This window comes from Gopherus flavomarginatus, chromosome 1 (assembly GCF_025201925.1).
Source record: "Gopherus flavomarginatus isolate rGopFla2 chromosome 1, rGopFla2.mat.asm, whole genome shotgun sequence".
NCBI classification, from domain to species: domain Eukaryota; kingdom Metazoa; phylum Chordata; order Testudines; family Testudinidae; genus Gopherus; species Gopherus flavomarginatus.
The window spans coordinates 249677350-249698577 of NC_066617.1; the positions used below are offsets into that span (position 1 = coordinate 249677350).

At 46.3% G+C, this 21228-nt stretch overlaps 1 protein-coding gene across 6 annotated transcripts in view; it reads right to left on the reverse strand.

Annotated features, from left to right (window-relative positions):
* MGAT4A (alpha-1,3-mannosyl-glycoprotein 4-beta-N-acetylglucosaminyltransferase A) overlaps window positions 1-21228 on the reverse strand; it is a 144391-nt gene that overhangs the window by 8127 nt on the left and 115036 nt on the right. For 5 of the 6 annotated variants that reach the window (XM_050931772.1, XM_050931782.1, XM_050931792.1 and 2 more), the window contains exon 13: window positions 128-206. In XM_050931772.1, the coding sequence (XP_050787729.1) occupies window positions 128-206 (79 nt within the window). Of the gene's footprint in view, window positions 1-127; window positions 207-5648; window positions 6799-21228 lie in introns of those variants that run through there. The other variant, XM_050931810.1, reaches the window with a different exon arrangement.

Consider the following 21228-nt stretch of genomic DNA (forward strand, 5'->3'; position numbering starts at 1 on the left):
ATGAGATAAGGGGCTTTCAATTCCAATAAAAGAGACACCCATATTTTCCCAATCCAAATGTCATTAGAAATTAGGAGTTTTGCTTTTACTCTATTTATAGAAAGGAAAGATATTAATGTATTCATACCTTAAAAGGCAGAACCTCCACTGTAGTATTTAGTAGAATATCTCCTGGATGCTCTGGATTGCCACTATGAAACAAGTATCTGTAAATGCAAAAATTAAAAATAAATGGTCTGCAGACTCAGTCCCTCTTGGCTTAATAAATGACACTATGGAAATTACGCTGGTAGATGATCCCAGTTCAGCTATGAAAATCAGTTTCATATACAAATGTACGGAAAAGCTCTGCTTTAATGAAAGGTATTGAGTTTTTAAAAAGTGACCAGACAAAGTTTTTTCATAGATTTACACGTTACTAAACTTGCACCTAGGAAAATAGCCATATAGAGCTGGTCTTGATACCACAGGGTTATCCTGTGAGATAAAGGGGACTGGGAGGCAACAGGTTCATTTAATAGAACACAGGACTGGGAGTCAGGAAAATTGCATTTATTCTTAGCATTACTGCTGACCAGCTGTGTAACCATGAGCAATTCAGATAGGCCCATCTTGCCTATCTGCAAAACTAATACTTAATAACTTCTTTCATAACATACTTTGAGCTCTAGAGATGAAAATGCTATATAGTAAATGCTAAATGTTATTGTCATCTATATGGAAATTTGCTAGTCATGGCAAAAGCTACTGAATAAGCAATAACCAAGATCACAAATTCAACAACAAAGCTACATAGTTTATTAGCATAGCTGTATTTACACATCTGTATTCCTAACTATATGTAGTAATAAATATTAGTGTTTTAACATTTACACAGTGTTATGGCTCATCAAAGCTACAATCCCTTGATCACATATTATAAACAAACATACAAAAAACTACAAACAAATCCCCAAAAGTAATGTAGTGCAGTAGACAGAAGGTACTGTCCCCCACCCTGGTTGTGGAACAGTTTCCCATTTGTTATGGGGGTATGGATTTATTTATTACAAGAGAGAAAAACAAGGTATGTTAGGCAACAGCAGTGCCTGTATGTATTTTACACAATAAAATTAGAGACCATATTGCAATATGCATCACAACTTTGAAAAAAGAAAATAGAAAATGTCCCTGTAAACATGCATATCGGACGGATTATATTACATAAAAAATGTTTATAGCACTTAAACCCTCATGCTTCAGGGCACAAGGAAACCACTAACCACTTGAGAAAAGGAATTCACTTCTCCCATGGGCAGGTTATTCCATAATTGCTTGTTGTTAAGTTTCCTGGAACTTCCTCTGCAGGAGTTGGTACTGGACTCTGTTAGAGAGTGGACACTAACCCAGAAGGACCATTGGCTTAATTCAATATGGCAGTTTCTAGTCCTAAACCTAGTGGCAGACAGCTTTCTGGCTGAGAGGACTTAAAAGAGGACGACTATGGAACTCCATACCACCAGAGACTTGGATGAGCCTGAGACTTGCTACTTTTAAGAGTCAAGACAGGACTGTCTCTTTGAGCAAGGTTTCCCCCTAATAACAGTGGGAACAGAATGTTCCAGAATGCGACAATGAAATAGAGGAAAAAGACAACAATTCCACTTTCAGAAAGTAGAGTAACAAGGTTGGGATGAACTGTGTGACAGAAATTACATTTTTAATTATGCCTATGACATCCAGTAATGGACACATTTCAAACAGACATTTGAAAATGCACATTTGCAAGATCTCACTTTGCTAACAAAGAACACTCAATGTAAGTGGCTGCTAAATTTAGCATTGGTTATATTAGGAGAAAATTGGATGTTTTTCATCATTAATAAATATATTTATCTCCACGGTCAACATTTTTCCTCAGTGTAGGCTGTTTGAACTGTGGTTGCATTTATTAATTATACTTTATTTTTTTAAATGATGTATTAATGTGATGATAAAAATAAAAGTGTATGACATATATTAAGCGTAACTAATTGGAATTTTAATGCAAAGTTATGGGAGAATTCCAACATAGGGATTCACAAACCAGGACACACCAACTCAAAGCAGCGCTAGACCCTGCCAGAACAGCAGACACAAAACCTGCAGAGATATCTTCACTGGTACAATGATCAACAACCCCCACAACACACCTTTCCAGATCTGTGGATCCTACCCATGCCTGTCACAACATGTAGCACAGCTCATCCAGTGCACTAAATGCCGCCAATAACAATTATTTAAAACCAGACAATCACTACACTCTCAAATGAACTCACACAGGAAAACATAAAAGACAAATACACCATATTATCTGTGGGTGAACACTTTTCACAAAGCAATCACTCTATATCAATCCGCATCCTCAAAGAAAACCTGCACAACACGTTCAAAAGATGAGCGTGGGAGTTTAAATTCATAACACTGTTAGACAATAAAAATCACAGACTGAACAGAGACACTGGATTTATAGCTTATTACAACAATCTGTAACCCAACTAAACCCCTCTTTTAGTCCTGTGACTGGCCACTACACCTTGAATGATCCCTTACAATAGGTGCTAACTACTTATGCTAAACAGTCTGTTACATCTTGCATTTAGCTGTGATGCTGGGAGTTCCTTTCCTGTACGGATAAGGCCTTTTCCTGTAGCCATATTGTAGGGCCCAAAGCCTTTGTCTGCAGCCATATCAGGAGAGCAGCAGCCACTAGCTAAGAAGCAGAAAGTCACATTCTCACATTCCATCTACATTACAATAAAACAATGTAATATCAGGCTGTTAAGAAGGCAATCCTAGTCTAATAGCACCCACCATAACCAGATAAAGAAACAGATCTTAAGATGGTTAAAGAAAACTTACGTTGATAGCATCCTGTCTGGCAAGAAATCACTATCAATAGTAGTGGTTGTGAAATCCCCACTTCTTTATTGTTTTATCTTTATGGTCCCCACTTCTCTATTGTTTATCTGTATGATCTCTGTCTGGTTCTTTGATTGTTTCTGTGTGTTACATAATTAATTTTGCAAGGTATAAATCAATTAAGGTGGTGGGGTATGATTGGTTAAATAATTGTTTTACACTATGTTAGGATTGGTTAAAATTTTTTTAGCAATATTTTAGTAAAATGATTGGTTAAGGTACAACCAACCAAGACTCAAGTTTCACTATATAAACTTGTCAGCTGTCTGAAATGGGCCTCTTGATTATCACTACAAAAGTTTTTTTTCTCCTGCTGATAATAGCTCATCTTAATTAGCCTCTTAGAGTTAGTATGGCAACGTCCACCTTTTCATGTTCTCTGTATATATTGTTACAGGGTCAGGTCAGATAGCTACAAGAGAGTGGTCGAAGGTAGATACATTAGTTCCAGGTCAAGCAGGTCCCTTTTCCCTGGATAAGATAACAAGACTATTCCAGAACACTCAGGAACTTTCTAGAACTAATTAAGGCAGGCAGGCTAATTAGGACACCTGTAGCCAACTGGAAAGCTGCTAGAATTAATTAAGGCTAATCAGGACACCTGGTTTAAAAAGCCTCTCACGCCAGTTAGTGAGGTGTGCGTAAGGAGCTGGGAGTGAGAGCAGGGCCAGCTCTAGCAATTTTGCCGTCCCAAGCACGGTGGCACACCGTGGGGGGCGCTGTGCCGCTCGCCGGTCCCGCGGTTCCCGTGGACCTCCCGCAGGCGTTTCTGCGGATGGTCAGCTGGTCCCGTGGCTCCGGTGGAGCTGCCGCAGGCGTGTCTGTGGGAGGTCCACCGGAGCCGTGGACCAGCGGACCGTCCGCAGCCACGCCTGCGGCAGCTCCACCAGAGCCGCCTGCTGCCCTCCCAGCAACTGGCAGAGCGCCCCCTGCGGCGTGCCGCCTCAAGCACGCACTTGGCGCGCTGTGGCCTGGAGCCGGCCCTGAGTGAGAGGATGTGCTGCTGGAGGACCGAGGAGTACAAGCATTAACAGACATCAGGAGGAAGGTCCTGTGATGAGGACAAAGAAGGTGTTGGGAAGAGACCTTGGGGAAGTAGCCCAGGGAATTGTAGGTGTCATGCAGCTGTTCCAGAAGGCACTCTAGACAGCTGCAGTCCACAGAGCCCTGGGCTGGAACCCAGGGTTGAGAGCGGGCCTGGGTTCCCCCCAAACCTCCCAACTCCTGATCCAACACAGGAGGTACCACCAGAGGGGAAGGTCTCTGGGCTGTTCCCTGACCCACAAGGTGGATCAGCAGAAACTGCAGGGATTGTTCTTACTTTTTCCCCCCATATACTGGCCAGCGATGAGGTTATCTGAGTGAACAGCAGATCTGAGCCACGAAAGTGGCCAAACTGAGGGCTACCGTGAATCTCTGAGGCAAGCAAAATCTGCCAGTAAGTGCAGGACCCACCAAGGTAGAAGAGGAACTTTATCATAGTATATATATCTTCTTACTATATGTTCCATTCTATGCATCTGCTGAAGTGGCCTGTAGCCGACAAAAGCTTATGCTCAAATAAATGTGTTAGTCTCTAAGGTGCCACAAGTACTCCTGTTCTTTTTGCGGATACAGATTAACATGGCTGCTACTCTGAAACCTGTTACTATATAAACTGAGGTCCAAAAGGAAGGTCTTTGGAACCAACTGCAGGACACAGCCCCAAGATTAGAGCTCCCAGACCTCAACACCCTGCAGAATCTGGAGTTCCCCAGATTACCTGATCCTGACTGGCCAGCAGGAAAAGTACGTCTGCCTTATTGGGAGTGGTGAGCATTGTATGCTTAGCATGTGCATTCTGTTTTGGTGATCGTTAATAAATAGAGGTTAAGTAGGATATTACTGTGTAAGGCTCCTTCACTGGTAGAAGACCCTGTAAATCCCCAAAAGATTAAGCCCTGAGTCCACGGAGGAGTAGAGCCTGGAGCCCATTGAGGGATAAAGTTAGATGCCTTTTGTCTGGAGCTCTAGGAACTGAGAAAGGGTGGGGGTGCCTAAATCAACAGGGTTATGCCTTGAGCTTCAGGAACTAGGTAGAGGTGGAAGCCTTGAGCCCTAGGAAGTAGGTAAAGGCAGGTGCCCTAGAGTGTGTGTAATAGAGAATTTTGTGTGGGTAACATTTGCAGACCTGAAGAATAGCTCTGCGTGACTTGAAAGTTTGTCTTTCTCACTAACAAAAGTTGGTCCAATAAAAGATATTCCCTCACCTACTTTGTCTCTCTAATATCCTGGGACTGACATGGGTACAACTATACTGCATACATTCTTTTTAACATTGAGTTTTCAACATGCGTTGTGTGAATGAGAAACACCAGCATTTTTTACCACTAGGTGGTATATCTATACTTGGGAATTTATTAAGGCCACTCATTTATATTAATAGAACACAGACTAGTTTCCTAAGATTAATGTCTACGTAACTGCATATAGAAGTGACATCTAAATACACCTAGTTTAACAGGCTTTTGTTATTCTTAATGCATTTAAATAAATATGTAAAATCTATTAGCACTGAAGCCCTCATTTCAACTGAAAAGTAAAGTGGGCACCATCTAACACACTACATATGCATCACTCAGTTAAAACTAGTTTGAGAATGATCATGTAACTAAAATTATGAAAAATCACTCAATTTACAATTTATTAAAATGTAATCAGACATAAAATTTCCAATTTATCAGTGTTAAATATGTCCAGAGCTGGATAAGTAGTTGCCATTAATCCACACAATCTTTATCTGCAAGAAATTATTATTTTTTCTGTGACTGATGATCCTTACAGAAAGCATCATTAAAAGAAAGCAGAAGAGGAAAACAGAGCGCTCCAGTCCTTATTTGGGAAAACATCTCTATTCAGACAGCAGCACATGCTTACTTTAAGCTCCTGCTTTCCTGAATAGAGAAATTCTCTGACAGAGTGACAGGTGACAAAAAATATTAAAACAGGATCAAGGCTCTGAAAGAGATAGAGCCAAATTCTGATGTCAGATACATGCATGCAAGCTCCATTGACGTCAGTGGCATACACTGAGTTCAGTAGGAATTTCACAGGAGTAGCAGAACAGAATTTGCTCCAGGGACATTGGCTCTGTAAACTCTTCAAGAAAAATATTTGTGCTTTTTAACAATTGTTATTAAATGGTCAATATATGAGCATACACAATGCTAACACACAAAGAGAATTTATCATACACAGGTCCCTAATTTGCAGATTTTATCAGATAAAACTCTTATTGAAATTAATGGAGAGTTTTGCCTAGATTAAGGACTGCAAAACCAAATTTGTAATCCTTTTTCTAAACATTTACGAAATCTCAAAAACATACAAGGAGTACATTTTCCAGCGTTTACTACAGGTCAAGTAAGACAAAATTACAGCAAAGCAGCCCAGAAAGATATTTGTTTAAAATGTGCATTTAGATCTATTCTGATGTCCTTATGCATTCTAACACTCTAATCATCAGTGGGAGTTTTACCACTATATTAATGGGATAACATCTCTCTTACCACTCTCACCCAACAATATTTTTTCATAAGGGACTTTTAAAAAATGCAAATACATAAAGTGCTCTTGCATAGAGGCAGGAACAGTGCTTTTCTTCATCACTTTTTAGTTCACAACTCTTATTACTGACAGCAGGACAGAGCTGGGAACAATCAGCAAAGAAATTCCTCTATAGTCATCAAGCTCTCTGTGTGAGTTAATGTTGAACAAATTGCAAAAGTAGAAGTGTTTTTCCTGCTGTGCTATTAACATTTAGACAGTAGGGGGTGATTTTGTTCATTTACAGCACTTAACAGCTCCACTGTAGCAACACTGCAACACACAAAAGTTAGCATAATGTCAGTATGATATGATTCACAGAAATGATTGACCTAAATGAGTTTCCAGGCTTCCTTCCACCCAAAGTTTTCCTTTCCATTTATCTCTCTTCATCTATGTAAATAACACATACATCTGTATATTTTCTCTTTGATAGATCAGGTCTATTACCATAATCAAAGAATGCATACAAAATACAAATAAAGTTATGTATGATAGTTAAGGCTACATTTTAGTCACAGGTATTTTTAGTAAAAGTCATGGACAGGTCACAGTCATTGCCGTGACCTGTCCCTGACTTGTACTATACACCTATGATGAAAGCTGGGGGGAAGAGGGGCACAAGTGTTGGGGGGGATTGCAGCCCAGGGGGCGCCGTGGCTGCTGGGGGAGGGGGTATGGCCTAAGGGGAGGGTGCCGAGGGGGAGAGGCAGGGGAGTCTTGGGTCAGATTCCCTAGCTGGCTCCTGGGAAGCAGCAACCTTCAGCTCCTAGCTCCATGTGCTGCCTCTGCTCTGCCCCAAGCCCTGGTCCTGCAGCTCCCATTGGCTGGGAACTGCAGCCAATGGGAGCTGCGGGGGTGGTGTCCGCAGGCTGAGGCACCATGTGGAGCTAGGAGCTGAGGAAAGGGAGTTCCTGTCGCCCTTCCAGGGAGGTGCCCCTCTCCCCCCAGGTAAGCACCACACCCAATCCCTAGCCCTGAGCCCTGCGCTACCCAAATTCCTGCTGCTGGGGGGCCCTGAGCCTGCCCAGCAGCAGCTGGTGCAACTGGCCCAAGGGCTGCCTGAGCTGCTCAAGTGGCTCCCCAGCCAACTCCACAGGCCGCTGCAGGAGTCACAGAGGTCACAGAATCTGTGACTTCCATGACCTCTATGACAAACACGGAGCCTTAATGATATACAACTACCTCGATATAACGCTGCCTGCTATAACATGAATTTGGATATAACACAGTGCTCCAGGGGGCCGGGGCTGTGCACTCCGGTGGATCAAAGCAAGTTCAATATAACACGGTTTCACTTATAACACGGTAAGATTTTTTGGCTCCCAAGGACAGTGTTATATCGAGGTAAAGGTGTAGTATATTCTTGTACTTCAGATTTATAAGAATTTTATTTCTCTTAAAGATAAAATTATTTGACAGCAGATCAAAACTCTGTTGCTATTACACTGGGTACCATTTAGCTAGCTGTCCTGAAGTAAGCTTGCCTTCCTCTCAGTGGATAACAAGCACAAGGCCCAAGAGGAACTGAGCTACAGAACATTTTCCTAGCTGCAAGACCTGACTGATGTGTGGGGAGATGTGTTTTTGGTTCATGAATTACTAAGAAATCTGGCCTGGGATTTAACTGGTGTCAACCCATGGGAACACTGGAAATATTTATTTTTTCTGCTTGAGTCGCATTTTACTTGTTACTAAAATCACTAACAATAGTGTCTCATCTATCTGCTATTTAAACACAATAGCCTCAGAATCATTCATTAACATTAAAATTCTGGAAAGTACACACACACACACACGTATATTATACCAAACAGAAGTGAAAATTGCTAAATTATTCTCTTAAAAAATAAAAGCTGTAAAAGAATATTTTAGTTACAAATTTAAACATGCAGAAGTTTGGAAATTATAAAATGTAATATTAATTTCTATTTTGTAAATGTGACATCAAGCTACCTCACAAAAATAAAACTGTAAGAAGCTGCTCTATCCCTGAAACCTTCTTTGTGGGCCAGGGTTAACTACTACCTAATCCTGGTGTCATTTAAAAAACCTCAACCATTTACAATGTGCACCTTGCATAATATAAATTACTTTCTTCTTACTTTCTGTTTCAATGTACATAAAACTACAAGATGATTCACATGGCTAGTATAGAAAAAGTTGTATAAGATATGAAAAATAGTATATGACCATGTAATTGCACATGCAATCTTGGTTTTTGTCACTGTATGTCTTGAATGTAATACAGAATTTGGAATTTGATTCCACTGAAAGTAAACTAGATGTAGTATCTAAAAACATACGAGTTAGAGAGAAAAATATAATCTGTTGAAATAAGTATTAATGAAATCCAACACAATCTGATTGCTGTGAAAACCTAAAAAAAAGCACTGTGACTCTCATTGGTGTGGTAATTAAAGATAGTAACAACTTCCCTAGGCAGAAATGCATTATTTATTACTGATATTCTGAAAAAAAAACTTCAATCAGGATTATAGCCCATTGTGATGAAACCTTAGAAAATTTTTCTTGAAGCCTAATGTCCTGGGTTTTCTTGAAAATCATAAAAAGGAAGATTTGTACAAATCTATGTCAATACTTCTAACTTCTATTTGTGATTTTAATCTTCCCCTTTCCATACTTAAACTGTTTAATCTCTAACAGCAGTTCTTCATCTCTTCTTTTTGCAGAATCATGTGCTGATTGTACCCTTTTTGATCAGCTGTTGATTGTGCACGGCTCATAAACCAGGTCAGGAAATAGAAGTAATCTTTTCTAGCAAAATAAAAACAATGTGTATTTTCCAACATGTTTCAAAAATCTGTGCTGGTTCAGAGAATTAATTATTGTTTCTCTGAGCTAAAGTTCTGTCTTTAGGCTTCTGCCTTATGCCCTTTCAAATTTTATGTACTTATAAAATGTACTTATTTTACACTTTTGATGAAGACCAGGCTTTCCTTTCTTCACAGCTGGCTTGTAAAGATACTAGCAAGCTTGATAGTGAAGAGGAGCATGAACATCACTTGTCATTTTATAAAGTTTAGTTTTATAGTCATTGCTTGGTAATTCTATATAAACAACTACAATTATACTAGAGAAAGGAAATATTTCCCTTAAATTAAAATTCTCTATCAGTGGGTGATACTTATTGAACATGTGACATTTAATTTAATTAAACTACAATTTGATTTTTTTAGAGCCTGTTGTATAACTTACAATTGCACTTTAACTTAGTTGGAAAAAGTATTAGGTTTTTTTTTCTGTCTTGTTATGTGCCTAGTGAACTGTTTGGTCTATTTATAAAATCCTGAGGGTGAAAATCTGGCCCCACTGAAGTCAATGAGAATTTTGCCATTGACTTCAATGGCACCAGGATTTCCCCCTTAGTGGTTTTTCAGGACTCCAAGTAGCTGCTTTGTTATCATGGTTGTAGTTGTTGTTATTTGGGTTATAGTATGTGTTTCATCTCTCTATATACAGATTTTTAAACAACTCTGGTTTTAATAATCTTCTCTTATTGATTGATGTTTAAATGACCTCTATAGAACAGGGGTCGGCAACCTTTCAGAAGTGGTGTGCCGAGTCTTCACTTATTCACTTTAACTTAAGGTTTCGTGTGCTGGTAATACATTTTAATGTTTTTAGAAGGTCTCCATAAGTCTATATTATATAACTAAACTATTGTTGTATGTAAAGTAAACAAGGTTTTCAAAATGTTTAAGAAGCTTATTTTAAAATTAAATTAAAATGCTGATCTTATGCCACTGGCCCACTCAGCCCGCTGCCGGCCTGGGGTTCCCTTCACCTCGTTCAGCAGTGGGCTAAGCGGGGCCTGCGGGACCCCGGCTGGCAGCCAGGACCCCAGACCAGCAGCGGGCTGAGTGGGGCTGACGGCTGGGACCCCAGACTGGGGGTGCAGGTGGGAATGCAGGTGTGTGTGCAGGAGCTCCTGTTTGGTGCTCCGGGTGGGGGTGCAAGAGTCAGGGTGGGGGGGGGCTGTGTGTGTGGGGGGGAGCAAGAGTCAGGGCAGAGGGCTGGGGTGCTCGGCTTGTGAGGGTGCTCATGGCAGGGGGCTGGAGGCAATGTACCCCGATTCCACCCCTTTCCCCAGGGCCCCGTCCCCATCTCTTCTCTGCCTCCTCCCTAGAGCAGTAAGCATGCTGCAGCTCCGCTCCCTGTCCCCTCGCAAGGGCAATCAGCTGATCGATGGAGGGAAGGAGAGGCGGAGGGGCAGGAAAGCACCACACTAGAGGAAGAAGCAGAGGACAGGGGAGCTTGGATGCCGGCAGGACCAAGCTTCTGCCTCCTGCCCCCGCAGGAGAGAGCAGTGGGCAGGGGGACTGAGTGGGGCCAGGACCCTGGCAGGCGGCAGCGTGCCATTAAATATTGGCTCGCACGCCATCTTTGGTGTGCATGCTGCAGGTTGCCGACCCCTGCTATAGAATATCAGATTACATGTATGTTATTATATGGTCTTCCTCTCAGAAATCACCATAGCAGACTTACTGTTATTTTTAATTCTTCTAAAACACCATTTTTTCTCCTTTGAGTGATTGTGCACATATATGTATCGCTGTGGGTGACTCACCAGCAGTTTCTTATGAGTGCTGGGACTTTGGATTATCTGAAGAGAGATTGATTTGCCAAAAAAGGAATCATCCCAGAAAGCTTAAGTAATAGTGTTGTATCTAGAGAAGCTATGTACAGATGAGCATTGTTGCTGCCTTGCAAATGTCCACTTCAGGAACGTTGCTCAAAAAAAGCTGATAAAGTGGAATGAATGCTAGTAGAGTGGGTCATTATTATGGTGGAGTATGGACTTTAGCAAGATTGTAGCAAAGCTTGATAAAGTCAAAAATCCAGTGTAATATACAATCAGCTGGAACAGGTTCCCTTTTGATCCTTTCAGCATAGACTTCACACTTCAAAGAGTCCAGCAGAGGATTTGAAAGACTTTTTGTGGTAGAGGTAAAATGCCAGAGCCCTCCAAACATCCAAGATGTGAAGCTTTTCTTTGGCCTTGGAGCAATGATGTTTTGAAAAGAACAGCGGGAGATGAATATTCTCATTGAGGTGGAATGCTGATACTACCTGAGGCACAAACTTGCGGTGTGGCCTAAGGTTCTCCTTGTAGAACTAACAGCCATCAAGAACATAGTTTTCAGAGATGTTATCAAAGGTTCAAAGAGGGAACCAACAAGCAAGACAGCATTAAATTTAAGTCTCATGAAGGTAACGGATCAGAAACAGGATGATACATGCTAAGAAATCCCCTTTAAAATCTGGAAATGACAGGCTGTAAAAAGAGAGAAAATCCGTCCACTGGAAGGTGTCCTGCAGAGACGCATGCTAGATGGACTCTCACTGAACTGACAAAGACCAGAGCACTTCAGATGCAGCAGGTAGTCAAGCATATGATTTCAGTGATAGGTTATACACTATAGTTAGTAGTACTGCAATTTCATATTGAGTTTTTTCAGAACGCTAAGGTGAATACCATATGGTCCTGGTGACTTCTTATTGTTTAGTTTATCAATTTGTTCTAAAACCTCTTCTACTGACAGAGATCAATTTAGGACTGTACTTCAGATCTGTTGCCCAAAAAAATAGCTCTGAAGTGGGTATTTCCCCCATAACCTCTGAATTGACGACCAGTGCAAAAAATTAATTTAGCTTCTGTGCCAGGGCCTTGTCTTCCCTAAGTCCTCCTTTAGTACCTTTGTCATCTACTGGTTCCACTGCCTGTTTAGCCGGCTTCCTGCTTCTGATGTAGTTTAAACAAAATTACTGTTAGTTTTTCCATCTATAACAAGTTGCTTTTCAAATTCTTTCTTGGCCTATTTTATTATACTTTGACATTTTACTTGCCACAGTGTGTGATCCTTCCTATTATTCTCATTAGGATTTGACTTCCAATTTTTAAAGACTGTCTTTTTGCCTCTAACCATCTCTTTTATTCTGCTGTTTAGCCACGGTGGCATTCTTTTGGTCCTCCTACTGTCTTTTTTTATTTGGAGTATACATTTATTCTGAATGTCTATTGTGAAGTTTTTAAGTAGTCTCCGTGCTGCTTGTAGGCATTTTACCCGTGACTGCTTTAATTTCTGCGTAACTAGCATCCTCATTCTTGTGTAGTTCCTTTTCAAAGTTAAGTATTACTGTGGTGGGTTGTATTGGTATTTTCCTCCCTACAATGATGCTAAATTTAATTACATTATGCTATAGTTACCTCTTCCAGCTATATTGGAAGTGGGTAGGAGTTCACAGACACTTGGGACGGAGTACAGCTCTGCCGAACCCAGCATCCTCCCTGGTTTGGGAGATGATTGCATAATGTGAGATGAAAGTGTGAACCGAAGACCATGTGGAAAAATTGGAAAGAGTCCAGCGGAGGGCAACAAAAATGATTAGGGGACTGGAGCACATGACTTATGAGCAGAGGCTGAGGGAACTGGGATTGTTTAGTCTGCAGAAGAGAAGAATGAGGGGGGATTAGATAGCAACTTTCAACTAACTGAAAGGGGGTTCCAAAGAGGATGGATCTAGGTTGTTCTCAGTGGTACCTGATGACAGAACAAAGAGTAATGGTCTCAAGTTGCAGTGGGGGAGGTTTAGGTTGGATATTAGGAAAAACTTTTTCACTCAGAGAGTGGTGAAGCACTGGAATGGGTTACCTAGGGAGGTGGTGGAATCTCCTTCCTTAGAGGTTTTTAAGGTCGGGCTTGACAAAGCCCTGGCTGGGATGATTTAGTTGGGAATTGGTCCTGCTTTGTGCAGGGGGTTGGACTAGATGACCTCCTGAGGTCCCTTCCAACCCTGATATTCTATGATTCTATGGCATTCCTATAAATGTCCTGGATAGAGACATGTGCCAAAAATGCAGCCGACAAGGCTTGTGCCCTAGTTGAGTGTGCCCTCACAATTGGGGACAGGGAGACTCCCGCCAGGTCGTAACAGGTACGAATACATGAGGTGATCCAGTTGGAGAGCCGCTGAGTGGAGATCGGCCAACCTCTCATGAGTTCAGCCGAGGCGATGAAAAGCTGCAAGAACTTCCTGAATGGCTTTGTATATTCCAGGTAAAAAGCCAAAGCCCGTCTCACATCCCGTATGTGGAGGCGGCGCTCCTCACTGGATGCGTGGGATTTGGGACAAAGCACTGGCAGGAAAATGTCCTGACTCATATTGTAGGTAGAGACCACCTTGTGGAGGAATGAAGGATGTGGTCAGAGCAGGACCTTATCCTTATGGAATACTGTGTATGGGGGTTCAGAAGTCAGGGCTTTGACATTTATATGCAGGGCAAAGTTCTGTGCAGCCCACAGACCTTGGATCTGAATGTTCCCCACATGGGCTCCCAACCCCAGGTCCGACGCGTTGGACACCAGCTCCACTGACGGGGGTCGGCCCCTGAACAGGACCCCATTGAGCATGTTCCCCGGGGGAGGACCACCATTACAGAGAAGCGATCACTGGTTTGGGCATACTGAGGACTTTGTCCATCCTGTCTCTGAACTAGGAGAACACCGAGGCCAACCTGAGCTGGAGGGGCCGCATCCTGAGTCTGGCGTGGCGAACCACATATGTGCACACCAACTTATGACCCAGGAGCTGGAGGCATGCTCTGGCTGTGGTCACGGGGAACCTTGTGACTGTGCTCGTGAGCTCCCTTGGGGTTTCGAACCTGTCCAGTGGGAGGGAGGCCCTGGCTGACGTCGTGTCCAGAATTACCCCAATGAGCTCTGTGCGCTGCACTAGGACTAACGTGGACTTGGTGCTGTTTACCAACAGGCCCAGAATGGCATATAAGGACAGGAGGAGTGGCATGTAATCCCGCACCTGCGACCTGCAGCTGCCCTTCACCAGCCAGTCGTCGAGATAGGGGAAGATCTGGACCCTCCCACCCCAACGTCTGAGGTAGGCTGCTACCACAGACATGCACTTTGTGAATACCCTGCGAGCAGTGGACAGGCCAAACGGGAGGACAACAAATTGGTAGTGCTCCTGCCCACCCATGAAACGGAGGAAATTCCTGTGGCCCTCGAATATATGAATGTGGAACTAGGTGTCCTACAGCTCAAGGGCAGCATATCAGTTCCCAGGATCCAGGGAGAGGATGATGGAAGTCAGAGAGACCATGCGAAAAGGACAGTTACTCACCTTTGTAACTGTTGTTCTTTGAGATATGTTGCTCATATCCATTCCAATTAGGTGTGTGCGCGCCATGTGCACGATCGTTGGAAGATTTTTACCCTAGAAACACTCGGAGGATCAGCTGAGGTGCCCCCTGGAGTGGCACCCTTATGGCACCAGATATATGCCCCCGCCGACCTAGTGCCCCCTCAGTTCCTTCTTGACGGCTACTCCAACAGAGGGGAAGGAGGGCGGGTTTGGAATGGATATGACCAACACATCTCGAAGAACAGTTACAAAGGTGAGTGACCGTCTTTTCCTCTTCAAGCGCTTGCTCATATCGATTCCAATTAGGTGACTCCCAAGCCTTACCTAGGTGGTGGGGTCGGAGTGAGATGTCGCGGAGTGAAGGACCGCTGAACCAAATGCAGCATCACCGCTGGACTGCTGCACTATCACATAGTGGGAAGTGAGGGTATGTACTGATGACCAAGTTGTTGCCCTACAGATCTCCTTTATGGGCACTGGAGCCTGGAAGGTGGAGGACGAAGCTTGACCCCTAGTAGAGTGGGCAGTAAGATGCGTAGTTGGGAACCCAGCCAAGTCATAGCATGCACGGATGCATGATGTAATCCAGGACGAGATGCGCTGTGTGGAGACCGGGAGGCTCTTCATCTGGTCTGCCACAGCTACGAACAGCTGGGTCGTCCTCCTAAAAGGTTTCGTTCATTCGATGTAAAAGGCGAGGGCCCTGCAAACATCTAGGGAATGCAGTTGTTCTCGTACAGAAGCGTGTGGCTTCCAGTAGAAGACCGGAAAAGACGGTTACTCACCTTTGTAACTGTTGTTCTTCGAGACGTGTTGCTCATATTCATTCCAGTTAGGTGTGCGCACACCGTGTGCACGTTCGTCGGAAGATTTTTACCCTAGCAACACTCGGGGGCGTCAGCTGGGCGCCCCCTGGAGTGGCACCGCTATGGCGCCGGATATATACCCCTGCCGACCCAGCCACCCTTCAGTTCCTTCTTGCCGGCTACTCCGACAGAGGGGAAGGAGGGTGGGTTTGGAATGGATATGAGCAACACATCTCGAAGAACAACAGTTACAAAGGTGAGTAACCGTCTTTTCTTCTTCGAGTGCTTGCTCATATCCATTCCAGTTAGGTGATTCCCAAACCTTACGTAGGTGTGAGGTCGGAGTGAAATGTGGCAGAATGCAAAACTGCTGAGCCAGGGGCTGCAGCGTCTCTTGACTGTTGAACCAGAGCATAATGCAAAGCAAAGGTATGGACTGAGGACCATGGAGCTGTGCGACAGATCTTGTGGGTAGGCACATGAACCAGCAAGGCGGCAGATGAAACCTGAGCCCTGGTAGAATGCATGGTGATGTGACTTGGGGAAATATGAGCCAAATCATAACAAGTGTGGATGCACGCCATCACCCAAGATCAGATTCTCTGAGAGGAAACAGGTAGGCCTTTCCTTCAGTCTGCTACCGCGACAGAGAGTTGGGGCGGTTTAGGAAATGGTTCTGTCCGCGCAATATAAATGCGAGTGCTCTACAGACGTCCAGGGAGTGCAATTGTTGCTCCCATTGCGTTGAGTGTGGGTAACATGAAAGGCCGAAACCACCTTAGGGAGGAAAGCCGGGTGTGGTCGTAACTGCACCTTGTCTTTGTGAAACATAGTATATGGCAGAACCACCGTAAGAGCCCTGAGCTCGGAGACTCATCTGGCCGATGTAATGGCTACGAGGAACGCTGTCTTCCAAGACAGGTATAGCAGCGAGCAAGTCACTAACGGTTCGAATGGGAGAGACATAAGTCTGGTTAAAACCAGGTTGAGGTCCCAGGTTGGGGCTGGGTGGCGTACTTGAGGGTGTAAGCGCTCCAAGCCCTTGAGGAACCTCGAACCCATAGAGTGAGAGAACAGGAACGACCACCTTAGCCTGGGTGGAAGGTAGAGATGGCTGTCAAGTGTACCGTCAGCAATGACACTGCTAGGCCCTGCTGTTGTAGGCCAGAGGTAGGCCAAAGAGAGGGGATCGAGACCTCAGTAGGAGTAAGATCAAGCGTTTTGCACCTGTAGGAGAAACGCTTCCACTCGGCCAGGTACGTTGACCAGGTGGAAGGCTTCCTGCTACCCCGGTTTCGTCACGCAGCAGCCACACCGTGAGGTGAAGAGACTGCAGGTCTGGGTGGCAAAGCCTGCCGTGGTCCTGAGTTATGAGGCCTGGGTGGAGTGGCAGGGTAATTGGGTTGGCTATTGACAGGTCGAGCAACATGGTGTATCAGTGCTGCCTGGACCACGATGGAGTGAGCATGATGATGTGCGCTCTGCCCCTGTGGCGTTTGAGCAGGAACCAATGAACCAGCGGGAATGGTGGGAAGGCATAAAGGAGTTGGCCCTTCCACGGCATCAGGAAAGCGTCCGAGATCAATCCCGGGGAGAGACCTTGGAAGGAGCAGGACATCTGGCATTTCCTGCTCTCACGGTAACCGAACAGGTCTATGTGGGGAAAAGTCTCCACTTTTGGAAAACAGAATGCATCACATCGGGGCAGAGCGACCACTCATGAGACAGGAAAGACCTTCTGAGTCGAAGCGCGAAGGCATTCCGAACGCCCGGGAGAAAGAATGCTACCAGATTTATTGAGTGGGCTATGCAAAAGTCCCAGAGATGGAGGGCCTCCTGACAAAAGGGGGAGGACCATGTCCCTCCCTGGTTGTTTATGTAGCACATGGCCATTGTGTTGGCTGTAAACAGTGAGACACCACGGCCTCACAGCTGCTGCTGGAACCCCTGGCACGCCAGGTGGACTGCTCTCATTTTTGGACATTGATGTGGAATGCCAGCTCCTGAGAAGACCAAAGGCCTTAAGCTCGAAGGTGACCGAGGGTGAGCACCCAAGCCAAAAGATGACGCGTCCGTCATCAGGGACAGTGAGGGCTGGGGCGGATGGAACACCGTCCCTGGCCACACCACGGAGGGAGTTAGCCACCATTCTAGGGAGGCTAGGGTGCTCGAGGGAATGGTGACTATCGTGACCATTGGGTCCCTGTCCGGGCAGTACGCCGAGTTGAGCCAAACTTGGAGAGGAGAGGACGGAGGCGGAGCTTGGCGTGTTTGGTTACAAACTTGCAGGCAGCCATGGAACCCAGGAGACCGAGACAAGTGCAAGCCAAGGTCGTTGGGAAAGTCTGCAAACCTCGGATGATTGTTGCCATCGCCTGAAACTGCGGCTGTGGTAAGCAGGCTCCGGCTAGGTCAGAGTCCAGGATAGCTCCTAGGAAGTCTAACCTCTGCGTGGGAACCAAAGTGGATTGTTCTATAGTAATCATCAGGCCTAGACGTGTGAATAGGTCCTTGACGATGCCCACATGCTGAGTGATTTGTGTCTCGGAGTCTCCTCGGATAAGCCAATCATCCAGATACGGAAAAATGCATATCCGACATTGGCGAAGGTAGGCGGCGACTACGGCCATACACTTGGTCAATACCCGTGGGGCTGTAGAAAGGCCAAACAGCAGGACCGTAAACTGGAAGTACTGATGGTTGACTAGAAAGCGGAGGTATCTCCTGTGCGGAAGGAAGATGGCGATGTGAAAGTACGCGTCCTTCAAATCGAGGGCGGCATACCAGTCTCCAGGATCCAAGGACGGGATAATGGTTCCCAGGGATACCATGCGGAACTTCAACCTTATCATAAACTGGTTGAGTCCTCGCAGGTCTAGGATAGGTCTGAGACCTCCGTTCGAGTTGGGGATTAGGGAATAACGGGAGTAAAACCCCTTGCCCCTTTCGTCCATCGGTGTCTGCACCTCTTGTAAGAGGAATTGCTCGTGAGAGGGCTCCCTGAAGGGGGACAGGGTTGGAACAAATTGGAGGTGGTACCCATACTCCACCGTGCATAGGACCCAGCGATCTGAAGTTAACTGGGACCACGCCAGGAGAAAGTAGGAGTGGGATCCCGGCCTGTAACTGGTACGCCGCCCTCGGGTGCACCTTCGAAAGTTCGTCTTTGGTCCCGGTGGTGATTGTGAGGGACCTTGATCTTGGCCCTCTAGGGGTCCTGACGGTCGTCTGCGACCAGCTCGGCCGCGCCGTCTGCCAAAGTCCTGTCTCTGGCTAGGCACAGAGTACGGCGGTGTGGCTGGGGACGGAAAGGCCTGCGTTTGGTCGCCGGCGTATGCATGCTGAGAGCGCGCATTAGGACCCTGTTGTCCTTCAGGCTTTGCAGCCTGGGGCTGTCTTTGCCGCGAAGAGCCCTTTACCATCAAATGGTAAGTCCTGAATGGTATACTGCAGCTCCGGCTGGAAGTTTGAAACCTGAAGCCATGAGATGCACCTCATGGCAACACCCGAGGCCAGAGTCCTGGCTGCTGAGTCTGCTGCATCCAACGAGGCCTGGAGGGAAGCTCTGGCCACCTTTTTCCCTTCCTCCAAGAGGGCAGCGAACTCTTGGCGGGAGTCTTGAGGGAGAAGCTCCATAAACTTAACTACCGCCACCCAGGTGTTATAATTATAGCAGCTAAGCAAGGCTTGTTGATTTGCCACCCAGAGCTGTAAGGCCCCTGCAGAGTACACCTTGCGGCCAAGTAGGTTCATTCGCCTAGCCTCCTTCGATTTCGGGGCTGGCACCTGCTGGCCATGCCGTTCCCTCTCCTTAACGGACTGAACAACTAGTGAGCAGGGAGGACGACGGACATACAAGTAGTCGTACCCCTTAGAGGGCACCATATATTTACGCTCGACTCCCCTGGCCGCAGGAGGGATAGAGGCTGGGGACTGCCACATAGTATCGGCATTCGCCTGGATGGTCTGAATAAACGGGTAGGGCCCCTCTAGTTGGACAACCGCCAATAGAATGCCCACTACCGGGTCCTCTACCTCCGGGACCTCCTCCACCTGGAGGTCCATATGGAGTGCTATCTTCCTTAGGAGGTCCTGATGGGCTCTCAGGTTGTTGGTGGGCACATCAGAATCACGGTCCTGAGCATAAGAGCTGTCCGCGTGGGATGACACTGATGTGTGTCTGGATGGCCATGGAGGTGCTGAAAAACCATGGGCAGAGTCTCTGACTCTATCGGACCTTGCCCAACTCGGCATCGGGGACCAGTACCGGGAGGCGTACCGGTACCTGGAACGAGATCCAGACCTGCGACCAGAGCGGTGCCGGGAGGTCGACCGAGATCTCGAGGCTAGACGTCGGGAGCGGCTACGGGAGTCACGGTGCCTGCAGCGGTGCTGGGAGCTGGAACGGTGCCGAGAGTAGCAGGGTCAGTGAACGGGATACCGACCGGTGCAGCGAGTGCGACCGGTACCGAGGAGGAGAACAGCACCGGGACTGCAAGTGGGAGCGGGAGCAGGAGCGGGAGTGCCGACGGGACCTGGAGCGTCTGCGGGACCATGATCATGAATGGTGCCACTCTGCTGTGCCGACAGAGGATGGTCATATCAAGGGAGGCTTGTCAAGAGACTGTATTACCCGCACCGGTGGTGCCGGGGTCAGGCAGCATCGACTCTGTCATGGCAATGAGATCCCTCGCCGTTGGGAATGTCTCTGGTGTGGAGGGAACAGTAGGCTCAACCACAGCGCGTACCGGGGAGCCGTCAGGCACCAGATTCGACGGCTCTCGTGGGACTGGGATCGACGGTGCTGACATTGTCAGTGCCTTGGCAGGTGTCGGTGCCGGGCGATCCGACTTAGACAGGCTCTCTGGCTGTGGTGCAGTTGGCACGGAAGCAGCAGGAGCAGGGAGCTCAACTACGGTGTGTGCCGTGGAGCTGTCAGGCACTGGATTCAACGGCCCCGAAGGACCGGAATCGACGGTACCGACGTCATCGGTGCCTCTGCAGGCATTGGTGCTGGGCGATCCGACTTAGATGAGCTCTCTGGCTGCGGTGCAGGTGGCACAGAAGCAGCAGGAGCAGGGAGTTCAACCACGGCGCGTGCTGGGGAGCCGTCAGGCACTGGCAGGAGGAGTCGTAGGCTCTCTCGACCTCGGAGAGAGGCAGTGGTGCTGAGTCGACTTCGGTGCCGGCGACGGCCGGTGCCGAAAGGCCTTGGCAGTACTGGCGGGGTCCGGTGCCGAGGAGGCGCTTCTGCCCGCCGATTGATCATCGCTTGGTGCCGAAGGCAGAGGGGTAAGTGAAAGTCCCGCTCCTTTTTGTTCTCGGCTTAAAAGCCTTGCAAATGGGGCACTTAGCTGTCAAGTATGATTCCCCGAGGCACTTCAAACAGGAGTCGTGCGGATCTCCTGTCGGCATCGGCTTGTGGCAGGCCGAGCACAGTTTAAAGCCCGGTGAGCCGGGCATGGGCTCCGGCACCAGGTGCGGGGATGGGGCTACTCCCCGAGCCCCGCTAACTATTACTATACTAACTATGCTAGTAAAGAAAAAACGTATAACTATATAAATATATAAAAGGATAACTATATAACTATATACACGAGAACTACGAGTAGCTAGGGAAGTGGAGGTCAGCTAAGCTGCGCTCCACTGTTCCAACGACCGACATGGGTGGTAAGAAGGAACTGAAGGGTGGCTGGGTTGGCAGGGGTATATA